Source organism: Bactrocera tryoni, chromosome 5, assembly GCF_016617805.1.
Source record: "Bactrocera tryoni isolate S06 chromosome 5, CSIRO_BtryS06_freeze2, whole genome shotgun sequence".
NCBI classification, from domain to species: domain Eukaryota; kingdom Metazoa; phylum Arthropoda; class Insecta; order Diptera; family Tephritidae; genus Bactrocera; species Bactrocera tryoni.
This window is the reverse complement of record NC_052503.1, coordinates 69006299-69022730: the sequence shown is the minus strand read 5'-3', so window position 1 is coordinate 69022730 and position 16432 is coordinate 69006299. Positions and strand designations below refer to the sequence as shown.

The window sequence follows — 16432 nt, the reverse complement described above, 5'->3', positions numbered from 1 at the left end:
TTTTTTTTTTGTTTTTAATTTAATTTATATAAATTATTCATTTTTATGTAGTTTATTCTTTTGATCCCTTTTTTTTAAATAATATAATAATCATTTTTTTCGATTTTTTAACTAAATAAGTTTTTGTTTTGTTTATACAAAGTTCATTTTTATTTATTTAAAATTTTTTATGTTATTTTATTTTAAATTATTTTATATATATTTACTTTATTCTCTTCCGATATATTTATATTTACGTAATTTTTTTAGATTTATGTTGTGTGGACTTTTTCGAATTTGATTCTAGTTATTTTATTTTCAGTTTTTATTATCGCATATTTTATTTAAACTTTTTAGTTCTCTTATTTTTCTTTACTTTGAAACAAATTGTAAACTTTTTATTCAAGTTCAAGTATAATATTATGTTTTATTTTGTTTTTATTTGCTTTTTTCAATATTTTTAAAGTTATTCTGTTTTATTGTCTTTTATATTTTGTGTTGATTTTATATATTTTAATAATATATAATTTATATTATTTTTTTTTTTTAATTTTTTACAATTATATTTTAATTAATTATTTTTATTTATCTATCATCGTATTTTTTTATTTTATTTGTATTTTTTAATTTTCCTTTTTAACTTTTTTTTTAATTTTGATTAATTAATTTAATTTATATTTCATCCTATTTTCTTTCATTTCTTTCTTTTTCTTTTTCTATTAATTTGTTTTGTTATTCCATCACTGTAAGTAATTAAAAAAAATTTAAAACAAAAAATATTACAATGAAATAAATAAAAAAATGCGATGAAGTATAAATAAAAAAAAATTAACTAAAATTTAATATGTAAAAAATTAAAAAAATTATTATTTTTTTTAAATTAAATTTTTTTTCACAATATTTATTTTATTATTATTATATTTTTATTAAAATGTAGTTATAATAAATTATTTTTTTTTACAAATTATTTTATTTTATATTATATATGCTTCACGTTTTATTTATTTTTATTATTTTTATGACTATTATAATATTAATAAAAAATATATAATTTTAAATATATTATTATATTTTATTTATATTATGCTTCATATTTTATATATATGTAGTTTATATTGCTATTAACATTAATTTATTAAAATTATTCTTTTCTTTACTATTTTTTATTGTAAATGCTTTTGTATTTCTTGATGGTACGGTTTTTAATCTTTTTGTTTGCTTTATGTTTAACAAAATGTATTTATTTTTTCCCCTCATTTATTATTTATTTTAATTTTTATATTTTATTTAATTTATTAATTTTTATAATTTTTTATTTTATATTTCTTTCAAATAATTTATATATTTTATATTAACATCTTAATTAATCAACCAGTTTTTATTTATTTAATAACTATTAGGTTTTATTTAATATTTCTTTCAAATTATTTATATTTCGCTTGTTGTTTTTATTGTGTACAATATTAAAATTGTTTAAAAATATTTTTGCGTATAAAACTATAAACTGTTGTTGGACTTTTTAGTTCTCTATGTATTACCCATTAGCTTGGCATATTTTCTCATATTTCATGCATGTGGGCATATATATTATATATATCAATATCAGTATATATATATACATTTAGGACTCTATTGTTATACTCATGTTGTTAATTTATATTTTCATTACATAATTTAAGTTAAATTTTTAGATATATTTTTTTGTTAATTGTTATTATTATTAATGCTTTCGAACTAAACTGTTGTTGTTTTAATGTATACGTATATAATAGTAGTATTTATTTATAGTTAAATTTTCTCTATTTGTTCTTCATCAGTTTCCGGTGACTCCGGTGTTTATATAGTATAGTACTTTATGTACGTAGATATTAAAGTTTAATAAAAACTCAAAAACAAAAAAAAAGTTTCGCGCACAGCTTTAGGAAACATAGAACTAACTTGCAGTGACCTCGCAAATGACATAATTTTAAAGTCAAGAACAATTTAGTGTAATTTATTATTAGCCAATAGCACACAAGCTGTGACTGCAACCAATTTTAAACAAGAAACAAAAGACATTTTTATACAACGCGGTCACTTGTAGCTGACTGGTCCTAAAAAAAACTAGTACAATCTATAGTTGGCTGGAAGAAGTGTTTCAAATTCATAACTAGCGTTGACCGTGTTGATTTGATTTTATTTTCTGATAAAAATAAATTCCACATATTACTTTTACTCTTGTTTCAGGGCTTGTTACTCTTATTACAAGTAATTAGTTTTCTCTTGTCTTTCAGTTTCGGCGGCGTTTTCTCCCTGCCCCTGTGCTGCCTCTGCAAATGCACTTTATTTCGCAATCGGCTTGACTTCCAATAGCTGCGGATAATTCTCTACGATGTTCAATAGTATCGTATCGATATAATGCTTCAGGCGGGTATTCTCGTCTTCCTTCTCTTGAAAGGCTTGTTGCAACTGTAAATGAGAAGATGAAGATTGAATTTAATAAATTATGTTTTTTTTAGAATACATATTGCATTAATTCTAAATCTAACTATATTTATGTTATTAGTGGAGAAATCCTAGGCCGATAGGGGTAGAGAAGTTTTTGAAGGGAAAGTCTATACTGATAAACATTATGTTTAAGATTGGAGGTGGAGTTTGGTGCCAGAACATTTTAATAATTTTAATTTTCACAAGTTTACCACAAAAGCGGCGCTGAAGTTAGGCAAATCCAAGCTTTTAGATCAAATACCTTCGAAATAAGTTGACAACAGAATCTTCAGATATTTAAAGCTCACTTCAAGATCAGCACGGACTGCATTTACTAACCGGATTGCGGTACTAAATTATTATTTATTACTCCAAATAATGAATGAAAGAGAAAGGGTCCCAATAATAATAGGTCGTCAGATATCCACTTTATAATTCCCTAATAGCAATATCTGCTTTTTCACAGCGGCAGTGGAGAGTAGAACTACGGTTCGTGAGACTGTCGGGTTCAAGCAACCGAAATGCAACCGATAAAGGATTGTCAACTCGGAAGCGCTCAATAAACTTATTTGGAAGGAGTATTCAGATTAGATAAATAAATGAGGATTGCACCGCGACCTAAGATGTATTGTGCGCTCTCCTAAGTCACAACGACTCGCTTAGCCCCCAGCAAATATACAATAAATTCCAGTATACTGCTAGGTGCTATTGAGGCGCTGTGACCCTTATTTGGAAACACTGATACAAGGGCGATGTGATCCCTATTTGGAAACAAGGATTCAAAGACCTTTATTCTGCGCCTATAGACTACTGTGCAGCCAATTAACTGGTGTTCCGGAGTTTCAAACTCCGAGTCGCAGAACCGGCAATTCCCACAAGAAGTAAGGCCCATATTATATAAGTTCACCTTGAGCTTACAATGGCCAGTGTAGAAGTAGCCTGAGTTTATGCTTTGAGAGCTTGATTACATACTTAAACCTTTTAAGGAGTTGTTACCAATACCTCTCCCAACCGACTGCTTCATCTTTGCAAAGCATCTCGTTTATGGTATGGGACCAACCGCAATGTAAGGTTCACGTCCTACCATGTTGGTGGATGCCGCGGAGCGGGCGAGCTCATCAGCCAGTTCATTCCCGGCTAAACCTTTATGACCTGGCACCCAGATAAGGCGCACCTGGTTACGATCTGATACACTGCATTTGCAAGAACAATAGCAAAATTAGAAATATTAATAAAGGTCCATGACTTAACAAACAGATAATTTTCTGAAACTATAACCCACCAAACAACTAAATCGGTAAGGAATCTTCGCATATGGGTCGCTTCTATCTTCTAGAAAATCTATTATACTGCCTTGGTCTAACTGCCGACGACGCAAAAAGGGATAGAAAGAAAATTATTTTAGTCGACAGTTGCTTGGCGAATGTTCTTTAGAGGGTTTCATGGGCTTCAAAAACTCGATTTTTTAATGCCTTTTTATCCCATAACAGCTCTAGAAAATTTTCCTAAATGCTCAAGTTAGTCAGGGTTATAGTTTGGCGATACAACCTTGAAAAGTTGTTGGCTCGAGGTCAGCAATATATGCGCTTAAAACTTTAAACGCAGTTTTCTCGAAAATCTGTTTTCAAAGTTGAATGACAAGATTTCTAGCAGACCACTCAACCAATCTTAGTGAAATTTTAGACAGGTATTCGAGATATGTATAGTTAAGCGAAGGGAAAAAAATTAAAATCGGTTTTCAAGATTTCTAGCGGACTACTCAACCTATAAACTTTCCAGAGATCTGCGTGTTATAATTTGGAAGGTCTCGAACGAAGAGGGAAAAAATTTAAATTATTTATAAAAAACGTTGAGCAATTTTCACCAAAATTTGCAGATTTTTTGGAAAACCGTCTGCGTCAACGCGGTGCCAGTTTTTCCGAGGATCTGTGGAGGTTTTTGAATACTTTATTTCAAAATGTCAGAAAATTTTTTTATATGTAGCCTTGGAATAGTAAAAAGTTTGAGTAAAATATTTCATTTCATATTTGAAAAAAAAAAATTAAAAATAGACCGAGAAACCCCACGTAACCTATAAAAGAGTCGAAAAAATTTTTTTCGAAGGTCTAGGGATTATGTTACAGTAGCAGTGCTATGAAATTTCTGATCTTTTTCTTGAGTTCACAGACTGTTCTCCACATTTCAAGGGATATCAAGCTGAAGTTGTAAATATTCTACAGAAAATTCATACTTATTTTAATAAAGATCTAAGGAAAATATTTTTAAATAGAAAATTAGTTCACTTTATGTCCAAAACCACAAGTTCCATGTACTTATGACCACATGTGACCAAAGTATGATGTATGTAGTATGTATGTGTTGATAATAATATTTGTATTGTGAATACCCATAATGAATTAATGACAAATTAATGTTTATAAAACTTAGAATATGTAAAACTATTAGTAATAATAATTAAATAATATTTCTTTTTTATAAATTTATTTCGTGTTCCGGTGGAACTCTATTCTTTTTATTCTTGCTGAACAACACCTGCGAAGTACCGCGTTCTCGCTGGTTTTTCCAATTTATATTTGAATTTTATATATTTATGATTATTATTAGTTTTCGAAATTTATTTTTCCTTTTATAAATATAACTTTGCCGTCTCTTTTATATCCATATATATTTTCCATATTTATTCTTTAGTAAAATCAAAGGTAAACACAAATATGTCGATTTCTATCATTGACCTGGTTGACTTTGAAGCAGATTATGCTGATTACATTCTTTACCAAGACCTTTATGTCGGTTTTTAACTTTACTTCATTCTAATTTATTACCGTCATCTTGAACGCTTGATTCATTAATGTATTCTACGCAGGCAATAGCAGGCTTTCAGTGGCTCTGCACAAAAATTTCTATCGAAAATTTGTTGTTTAATACCAGCGCTTCAGAATTCGCACCAAAATGACACTTTCTCATAAGAAAAACAGTTTTCGGCGATCAAATGTGATTTTTCTGAGCCTAGACTTCAGCAGTTTAGCTTTTTAAGATAGCTCCCGAGAAAATGTTACGATAAAGGTAGTTAATTTTTCGTTTCTCTGTTTTTTTAGGCTTGCAGTACTTTGACGTTCAGTTTTCAAGTAATCTAGGTGAGACATCTGATTTCGAAATATATCGCCTTTAATGCTTTTTTTGCAGTATAAGCAGATCCAACGGTTCACCTGTTCTTGACTACTTATTTATATTTTGAGCTATATGATGTAGGCTTGATGTTTTTATAATTCAACGAAATCTTTAGAAGCTTTTCTGGAAAGCTGTTGTTTGTCTAGAGCTTTTTTAAATTATTATTTGCCGTATTTCCGCTATTACCAAAATTTTTAGAAATTATCTTCTTATATTTTTACACTTTAAATTAGCGATTATTCTTCCTTACTTGCTCTATTTTAATATTTTTGCGATTTTTATAGCAACGCTAACTTTTACGAAGCTTTCAACGAGCTTTCACAGCATGGCATATGCTTCTACATCTTTATTACAAAGTATACAATCAACACTCTCTCGTTAAATGTCAGTTATTCGAAGAATAATATGAAGCTTTCAACGAGCTTTCGCAGCTTTTCATATTTTTCTACTTTTTTATTACAAAGTATTCAATTTCCCTCGTTAAATGTCAGTTATTCGAAGAATATTATGAACCTTTTTTCTTAAGAAGCTTTCAACGAGCTTTCACAGCATGTCATATATTTATACTTTTTTATTACAAAGTATTCAACTTTTCCTCGTTAAATGTCAGTTATTCGAAGAATATTATGAAGCTTTTTTCTTATGAAGCTTTCAACGAGCTTTCACAGCATGACATATGTTTCCGCATTTGTATTACAAAGTACACCATCTCCACCCTCTCTCGTTAACTGTCAGTTATTTGCAGAGTATTATGTTTATTATTGTTAAGTGAGTTAATTTCCTCAAAAGCTTTCACCAATCACCAAACCCAAACCAATAGTAAAACATTCCAACACAAATTACTTGTTTTTGCATCTTTTTGGTTAAACACTTTTGCTTTTTGTTGTTTATTACCTGACTTAGAGATGCTAATGTGGCTGAATCCACAGAATCCTGTAATAAAAATAAATAAAAGAAAGGAGAATACAAAATAATAAACAACATATACATATGCATAGATAAAGTGAGCGTTATAACGGGATGTATACGAATATGTGTACGAGTGAGGGCACGAAACAAAGCGGAAAATATATAAAAACGAACGAAGAAACAAAACTAAAAAAAAAAACCTAAACTGAAAATTAAAAAAAAATATAATAAATAAGAAGGCAAAGCTTTTAAGCTCCGCACAAAAAATAATAAAATTAATATAATAATAAAATTATAACTATTTCTTTTATGATCGCTTGCTATAATTATTATTTTTTTTAAAGCTGCAAGCTCGTTACTAAAAGCTCTGCAAAGCTAATGCCAAAGCAATGCAGCATTGTGTGTGCAAGTGTTTATGTGGGCGTTAAGCTTTCATTATACGCCCGCGTATACATATGTTTCATGTGTGTGTTTGTTGTATGCTGTGTGCGCGTAAGCATGAGCGACGGTGTTAGAGCGAAAGCTTGTCGGCTATAAAAGCTTCTAGCATGTCCCAAAGCAGTGCATAAAATAAATATTTGCTAAGTGCCAATTAAAAATCATTTGCGCCACCCACCTGTGCTTGTGACATTTCCTCCAGCTCTTGCGCTAAGCTATTCAGCGTGCCGTTCAGCAGATTGCGGCCCTCTTCCACGCCGCGCGTGAGCACTTGCGCCTGCAGCTCTTCATTTTGCTCCTCCAAAGCTAAAAATATTTATATTATTTACAAAAACAACTACATATATAGTAAATTATATGGCGGCATACCTTTGTTCTTTTGCCGCATCTCCTCCAGTTCCTGATGCAGCTCTTCCAGTCTTATTGTCTCCGGCGAGGTGGTTGGCAGCGCTGGCCCCGTTTCGGCGCGCAGCCGTTCCAATTCTTTGCTCAACTCCAGCATTAGCTCCTCGGACGCCTTCTTATCGTCTTCGTATTTGCGTTCGCGCTGCACCGTCTCATCGAGATCCTGTTGCAGTGCCGCAATTTGATCGCGCGCCAATTCATATTTCTCCTCCGTGCGATGCAAGTCATTAGCTTGTTTGTCACAGAGCACGCGCAGGCGTTGTGCCTCTTCGCGTAATGTGTTCGCTTCCAATTCTATAGTTTTGATCTTGATTTGGCAATTTTCATTTTGGAGCGCCGCTTCGCGTTCGACGCGTGCCAGTAGTTCACGGTAACGTTTCTGTTCTTCGGCCAGACGCTCTTCGGCGCGCAACTCGGACTGAGCAAGGAGAAAAAAAAGAGGGTTTTAAAGTTTATATTGAAAAGATGAAGAAATAAACCTATATTTAATAGCACAGCTGGACTTTCAGGTGACCCATTCACTAAAGAATTTTAAAAGAAGGAAGCTAAACTTGTGGTTCGAAGGGAAGTAAACTAAACTTGGGGTCAATAATAACAAGATCAGCTAGCAATCATCGTCAAACATAGACTTTCGAAGCATTCAAATTCCATGAGAGATTCTTCGCTAATATTCCAATGACCTTGATGCAGATTTTCGGTTCTGCAATAAGATAAGAAAATTCAAATTTCTTATCCCTAAGGATCCCCCTAAGGATAAGAAATCAAGGCCGAAAATATCTCCTCCTTCGTATTAGCTTTTTCTCTACTCACATACCGACAAGGGATATATGGAAGCGCTGGAGAAGAGGCGCAGAAAGCTTTTTTATGGATGGGTCGAAGTTAGGAGGGAAGTTTGGAGCAGCAACTTTCTGTAAGGAACGCTCTTTCAATCTTAGCTTTAGGCTACTGGACCACTGTAGTGTGCAATGCAGCTTCTTTCATGGAGATGAGCATTCGCACCGACAGCAGACCGGTTATAGTGAGCTCGTTAAATGTGACCAAAAGCTAGTCAAGAACTGTCAGTCCTCATTAGAAATGCTACTTCATCATCAGACTCGTTTGGCTGCCTGGTCGCAGCGGAATCGTTGTCCCCTGCAAAGTCAATAAGCCCACTCACTTCGATATTGGAACAAGTTAGTTCTTCTTTGGAATCTTGCATTCTAGCAGTGGAGCAATGGAGTTCTCATGCACTTCGTTGGCGCTGGTCGATGCCTGTGTGATTGCGAGATCCTTTCATTCTAGTGTAGAACGCAGAAGATCTACTTAACTACTTGTCTTTAGCAAAGTTCAACTTGCCGCGCATGCGGTAGTTAAAAATGTTGTGAGGTGTGAAATTTTATTGAGAAGGACAAGGTGGAAACATACAGGCTCTATCTCCTCTTATTTCAGCTTTTGAAAGACTGAATCAGTCACGAACCAGAAGACGACGACCGATATTATCATAAGCCGTCTAAACAAATTCGTGATAAGCTCAAGGCGTTATGACGATTTGTAAGTGTCTTATTATCTATAATATGGGAGTTTTTAGGCACCACAACGTACCGGTGATCTACACCTGTCAAGTAAGGTCCCTGTTTGGAATGGCCTCCTCACCTAACTTAGCTAGGTGTATATATAGTCAGATATTGTCTATGGAGTACAGAGTCTTGCAAGATTTAGACCATCTCAAAGGAACTGATATGTTTTTGTGAGACATTTTAGGTTAGAAGGAAGTTCGAAGAATTGAAAGTAACCTGAAACCTGAAAACCTATAATATTAGATTATGTCTCTACCAAATTTTTTCGACGATCAACTCAGAGATCGACTAATTTGGCTTTCAAAAGTTGGTAAAAGTGTAGTGTGCATTCAATGACGAAAGCACTTATAAACAGATGCGAAGATATAAACAGAAGAAGATGACAGAAGCATAGGTTATGGCTGTGACTATGCTGTTTCTTTAGAAGTTAGCCTGGATTATTTGTAACAGCTGATGCTCTCCAGATCAATAGATGATTGGAGAAAATTTTCATGGTGTTTGAAACTGTTAACGAAGATATGCTATAAGTGTCTGTCAAAAGTAAAAAATGTTATACCAGAAAATAGTAGCGAGTAACAGATTCATTCATTCAAGATTCTCTTCATTTTCAAACGTTTCTTCAGCTTTTAGTACAAAGTCTTTTTTCCCCAAACTTTGCCTCGAGAAAATATTATCTATCTCCACTCACCTCCCGATATTGCTCCTCGAGCATATGATAGCGTGTCTGCAGCACAGCATATTCGGTCTTTGTGCGCGTCGTGCGATCCTCAGCGATATTTTGTGTGTCAGCCAAGTCGGTCACTTGACGTTGCAGCAGTTCCAACTGTAAAAAGAAAGAGCGGAAGAGCGTAATGTAAATATGTGTAACAACAAGTAAAAGTTGATAGTGAAATAGACATTAGCAGCCAGCTGATAAGCGGCAAGCAGTACAAAAACAAAGTAAATAAACAAATAAAAACAATATTTTATTTTTTTTTATTATTTTTTGTAAATATTGTACATATATCGCCACCTATAATGCAAAACAACGTATCATAAAAAACAAAATTGAAAATCGCTGTCAGATATAATAATGATATAATATGTATGTATGAGTAGCCGGCTGATAAGCGGCGAGCAGTACAAAGACAAAGTAAATAAACAAATAAATATGCTTTAATTTTTTTTATTAAAATTTGAAAATATAGTATGTATATCGTCACCTAAAATGCAAAAGAACGTATCATCAAAAAAAATCGATATCAGATATAATAACCAATATATAACCATTTTATAACCAATATATAACCATTTTATAACCAATATATAACCATTTTATAACCAATATATAACCATTTTATAACCAATATATAGCCATTTTATAACCTAAACTCAAATTATGTTTCAATGTGATTGGTTTCTATTATAATACATATTCTAAATATGAAAAATGATGTTACGTTATTTTGCATTTAGGTGATGATATGTATGTGAGCTTTGTGCGCTAATTGCCATGCAATTAATGTCGGTTTGGCGCGCCGCGCAGGCCAAATGTCAGACACAAAAATATTATACGTAAGATATTTTATTAATTTTTATTTTTTTTTTCATTTTGTTTTTGTCTTATATTTTCAATTAGCGCTAATACTAACACAACTGCTTTTTAGTACACGCAAATCGCCGAGCAGATCATCAATGAGCAACACATCCGCCATTGGTGTTTTCAAATGCATTTGTTCAATATTTTTTGTGCTGCAGTTTTTATGTTTTGTAGAATTTTTTGTTGTGTTTTTTTGTTATGCTTATTGTGCGATTAACATATATATTTATGGAATATTTTTTGTCAAAATGTCATTTATAATTTATGAATCACCAAAAAATCATCATCCATGCCTTCGATACGACGCAAATTTCTTTTGTTTCTACACATTGCTACTAATAAACATTTTTTAAAAATTTGAAAAAAATTTTGAAAAAAAATTCTTTTTTAATATTTTTTTTATAATATTTTTTGAAATATGTTTTTTAATATTTATTTTTTTATAAATTTTTTAATAATTTTGAAAAAAAAAAATGTTTTTTAATTTTTTAACATTAATTTTTAAATATTTTTTATAATATTTTTTAAATATTTTTTTAAATTTATTTTTGAAGAATTTTTTTCTTATATTTTTTAAAATTTTTTTTATATGTACTATATATTTTCTTTAATAATTTTTTTTTTAAATAATTAATTTTTAAATAAATTTCAATTCATATGTATTTATCTACACACGTCTTATGCGCTGACACACTCAACAACAACTGAGCTTCGCTACACGCTGAGTGAAGTCAGTGTAAAACGCTTGCTTCTCAACTGTAGACACTTGCAAGGAGTGGGTATAGACAGAAGAGGAAGAAGGTAGCGACACTTGACTATGGAATGGCGGTGTGTTGTTGTTTTTGCTGAAGATCTTACACGCCCGCATTAGCGCTAATAGCAGTTGCATTTAACGCCTCGAGTTCAGTGTTCAACGTGCAAGTGTTGGCGTTGCCACAAAACCCATATTTGTCTATAAACAGCGAGCAGCTAATTTTTACTACGCTGCTGCATGCCATTTAAAATATGCAAAATTCTTGAGCAAGTTGAATTCGCATACTGTTCATAAATGGTATTTATCGTATTGCGTTTTTGTTGTTGTACTTTTTTGACATTTCGTACATATTTCAAAGTTAACCCCTTGCCATTTGTGGCGTCGTCAGTCATTCATTATCTTCAGCCCGCTTTGTTAAGTACATGTGTATGTTTTTGTTGTTATTTGTACATATAAACAGACTAACTTCATACTGGCTTCAACAGTTGGACACTCGTTGCCGGCCAGCAGACTCGAAGTATAATGTGTACTTTGCGCACCCCGCTTGTTTACATTCGATTCGCGCTGCACACAAGAAGCCGACAAGCCGACAAGCAACATGTCTTATCTAATTTGTCTGTTTGTATTTGTAAAGTCAAAGTAACTGTTGAGCGCTCACACGCCGACAAAATGTGTGATAAGACAGTACATATAGAGAGTCAAAAAAGAGTTTATGAAACTCTTGCAATAATACATATATACATACATACATAAGAGTTATAGCATTCATCAACACTTCACTCGCTTAGTTTAAACTCTGCTCTCTTTCAAGAAAATTACTAAAGAAAATACAACACCATAAGTATCGCTAAGGTTCATCAACAACGTAAACTAGTTTATTTTATTTATACCAGTTATTTTTTATACCAGTTTATTGTAGTTATACCAGTTATTTCTTCGATTTGCTAACCTAGCTTTACTATATTTAACTTATCATCGCATAAACGCACGCAATTTTTTTTTTAATTGATTATACCAATTTATTGTAGTTATACCAGTTGTTTGTTCGATTCGCTATCCTACTAGGTTTAACTTATCATCGCATAACTCCCGCTCTCTTTTTGTATTTGATTATACCAGTTTATTGTAGTTATACCAGTTGTTTGTTCGATTCGCTAACATACAAAATTTAACTAATCTAAGGCAGATGCTAAAAGCCGCGATTAGAAACTTCTATGAGTAAAGAAATGAATACCGATGTCCAAAACCATGAAGATTCTTTAAAGAGGCTTCTGTATAAGAACGGATGAGTAACTTCAATGAATGATCATTACCGTAGAATAAACTCAGCATCAAGAAATAGCATCAATTGACAAATATTTGCCGTGGATAATAATGAACGACAGAGCTGCTCCCCCAACAGAATTTTTTTTCTTACGCGAACTGTCAACATGACAGAAATCATCAAAATTATTTAGAGAGTGCTTAATGCTGCTACAACAACAACAACAACAACAACATTAACATTAACCACAGAGCTAACAATCAAGAACCAATAGCAAACTATTCTGGAGATACCCACTGGTAAAAACCTTTCAGTAGGTTCGGTTAGGTTAGATGGCTAGTCCAGGGGTGACATTTTTATTACTATCTACAGTCTTGTATCCGACCTCATAAGCCGACAAAGCATCTTGTGGGCAATACAAAATTGTTCAGGCATTTAATTTCTCTGCCCATCAGTTCAGTGGAATATATGAGCTCTCAAGTGTTTAAGCCTTGATCTTCCAAATGCGTGACATTCAAAAAGAAAATCTTGTGATGTTTCCACCTCGTCTTCTACTATACAGCTTCTGTAGCTGGCGTCTAGTAAGATTCTCAACCTTATGGCAAAGACGCCGATAGGACATAGGCTATTAGAATCCCCATAACTAGGAAGATGCTAGCCTTACTGAGGGCAGAGACCTTATCGGATCTCTTACGATCGCTCTTGGGTCAAAAGGATCTTGCGACATCACAGAAACCGATAGAAACACTGCGCTGGCCAAGTTCCCGCGAAGTTTTCCCTTCGTCTTCTTCCATACAACTTCTGTAACTGGTATCCGGTAAAAATCTCAGCCTTACGCTTAGACGCCGATGGGACAATGGCCTGTTAGAACACCCACAACTAGGGAGAGGCTAGACTTAGTGAGGGTAGGGAGATTACCGGATCTTACGATCGGTCTGACAGCAGTTCAGCGCTGGCCAAGTTGCCGCGAAGCCCAGTATCTGGTCGTAGAACACATGATGAGAGTGAAGCATCGCCTTGTACCCATTCTACTCATAGCCGGGTTGGGTTACCTTTTTCTTGTTATCTCATCAGCTTTACAGTTAACTGCGATTCCACTGTGACCTGGCACCCGTAACAAAGGTAGGCAACACGAATACTACACTGATGACACATAAAAGGGGATAAAGAACAGATTGTTTTATCGCGAATGGAATCGAGAAAGTTTTCAGCAAAAAGACTTGCTCGAATTCTTCACAGAGAAAATCGCTAAAATATTAGGTTAAGTTAGGATAGGTCCTTAACTCACCTAACCTAACCCAGATTTAGATTAGATTAAGTTAGGTTAGGTTCTCGTGAAGCCACGCCTCCACTTAGACCGCTAGAAACACTTCTCCTTTATGATGCCTAGAACTTCAGGGTATGTATCAAAAAGACAGTCGCTTATCAGCAGAAGTCCTAGATAGCGCGCTAAAAGAAGCGGCATTACGGAGAATTACATCTGCTGCTACCTTGATGCCCGCCACTTCCGCTTTTCTGCTTGAAAGATACAACATTGGCCTGGCAGTCTGCACAAAAGTTGATTGAGAGCTTGCGACAGTATACTTCACTCCAACCTGCCCCTTGAGCTACATCTGTGAAAAAGCTCACTGCGCCTATGCAGCAACGACTCCGCTCCAGCCACATATCTTTCGGAAGTATGTGCGCGCAGCAGATGCCGCTAGGAGTAACTTCCTAGGCGCAGTGGTTTAAGGTAACGGGAAGTATTTCGAAGTGAGAGAGAGTTTTGAATGGCCACCTCTGAAGTTTGTCGAGTTATCAGGGATGCAGTCGAAATGAGAGAGGATTTCTGAATGGCATTAAAAATAGATTTATAATAATTTCGAACATCTTTTATGAATAAAATATGTTTTTACTTATCGCTGTAGGAAACTAAGAGACCTTTTCAGTACAAAAATTATTAGTTTGATCTATTGAAAAGCCAAAACTTAGCCGCTTCTTAGCACCTCGTTAATATTGAGTTTTAAAAACAGACAGACACTTGTCAACAAATTTGAGTGAATTTATTATTATCTTCTTGGCTTTGATGAAAAAATGTATGCATATTTTCGAAAAAAAAATATATTTGTATTATTTATTTTTATTTAAAATTGCTTTATATATTCATTGAACTTAGTTTTTGCAAACTAAAAGTTTGCCAAATATTCAACACACACATATACATATATAAATTAAATTGCACAATATTTATAAATATTTTTTAAAACACACAGTTTAATTATATATTCGTATACATGTATGTGGACCCGTATTTCAACTATTTTCTGCGAATTTTCGAAAACACTTTATTCCGGCGCGCACATTTCCAACAACGCGCGAGACACATATTAGACTGATGCGGTCCGACGTCAATCGTTGGCACCGTTCTTCTACATATGACCGACACGCAACTTTTCTATATACAAATACTTATGTATATATATATATACATACATGTATGTCTGTCCGTCGGCACATTAGAAAGCACAGCGCAGTGACAGCTGAAAAACCAACTCAATACGGTTTTTGAGAACTTCCAACTATCTCTCACAAACTGGCCTCACCACCGACCGGCTGCCTGGCTGTCTGGGCGCCCAAAGCGGGCCACGAGCGCCACAAGCATTGGCGCAATATGTGCGCGTGCTAATGTTCGTCAGTGTGTGTGTGTGTGTCTATTTAGAATGAAATGTGGCCTAAATGGTAGTGGCTGCCAAATATGTGGCTACTGTAAACTATTCTCCTACTTCTTTTTTCTTGTTTTTGAATTGCACAAATATTTCTGTTGACTTTTGTTTTCACATTTTTCGTCTAAATATTTACATATCGCCAGACGGACAAGTTGCGGCAGCCTAACAGCATAAACATACCATAAGCTACCAGCACATATGTATGTAGATCCATAGTCTCATCAACACACACACATGCAAATATTAATAGCTGCACAAATATAGCAGTCGGTAGGGAAAATGTGTAATTAAATCCGGAGAATCACAGAACAATGCACTTGTGAAATGAAAAAAAGCTTCAATTACTCTCAAGCGTAATGCTGTTGTTGTTGAATTATTGTTGCGCACAGCTATGATTTTTGGACAGCGACATATGCAGCTACGTGGAGTGACAAAACTGTCAACCAAAGTCACTTAATGCGCTTTCTTGGTGAACGCAAAGCACTCTCTGTTATGCTTAAGTAAATATGATGTATGCATGTATGTACATGTATATACGATAACATATAGTACCGCATAAATATGTTGGCATATAGTAAGCGCATAATAGTGAAACAAGTGCAGGCTAGTACGGAGCTGCCCAGTAAACAAAAGTATGGGGTTTGAGCATGTGAGTTAAAGTATTGGATGAAAAAATATTGATATTATGTTATGCTATGTAACATTATGTTATGCTGCTGTATGTTATATGAAAATATTCAGTGCTATATTAAATAATGTCATTTTGTGTTGTCTTAAGTCATGTGATGTTATGTTATGGTTATGTTATTGTTATGTTATGTTATGTTATGATATGTTATGGTTATGTTATGCTATGTTATGTTATTTTATGTTATGTTATGTTATGGTTATGCTATGTTATGTATGTTACGTTTTGCTACATGTGTTATACTAATCTATGTTATGTTGTGGTATGATATGATAAATTACAGGTATGTTATATTAAGTTTTGATATACTACGTTGCTATGTTAAGTTACGTTATGATATGTATGTAAGTCATGTTATATTATGCTATGCTATGTTGTGTTACGTTACGCTATGTCATGTAATGTTATGCTATACTAAGTTGCTATGTTAAGTTACGTTATGCCATGTACATATTTAAGTCATGTTATGTTATGTAATGATATGTTGTGTTATGTTACGTTGTGTTATTGTATGCTACGTT

General features: G+C 33.4%; 1 protein-coding gene across 11 annotated transcripts in view; it reads right to left on the bottom strand.

Moving 5' to 3' along the window:
• Window positions 1-1771: 1771 nt before the first annotated feature.
• LOC120776814 (rab11 family-interacting protein 3) overlaps window positions 1772-16432 on the bottom strand; it is a 131148-nt gene continuing 116487 nt past the window's right edge. For 7 of the 11 annotated variants that reach the window (XM_040107823.1, XM_040107824.1, XM_040107826.1 and 4 more), the window contains 5 exons: window positions 9610-9744; window positions 7330-7783; window positions 7139-7266; window positions 6508-6546; window positions 1772-2427 (listed from right to left, as the gene is read on the bottom strand). In XM_040107823.1, the coding sequence (XP_039963757.1) occupies window positions 2302-2427; window positions 6508-6546; window positions 7139-7266; window positions 7330-7783; window positions 9610-9744 (882 nt within the window). In that variant the 3' untranslated portion in view covers window positions 1772-2301. The remainder of the gene's footprint in view (window positions 2428-6507; window positions 6547-7138; window positions 7267-7329; window positions 7784-9609; window positions 9745-16432) is intronic. The other 4 variants (XM_040107825.1, XM_040107827.1, XM_040107822.1 and 1 more) reach the window with 2 other exon arrangements.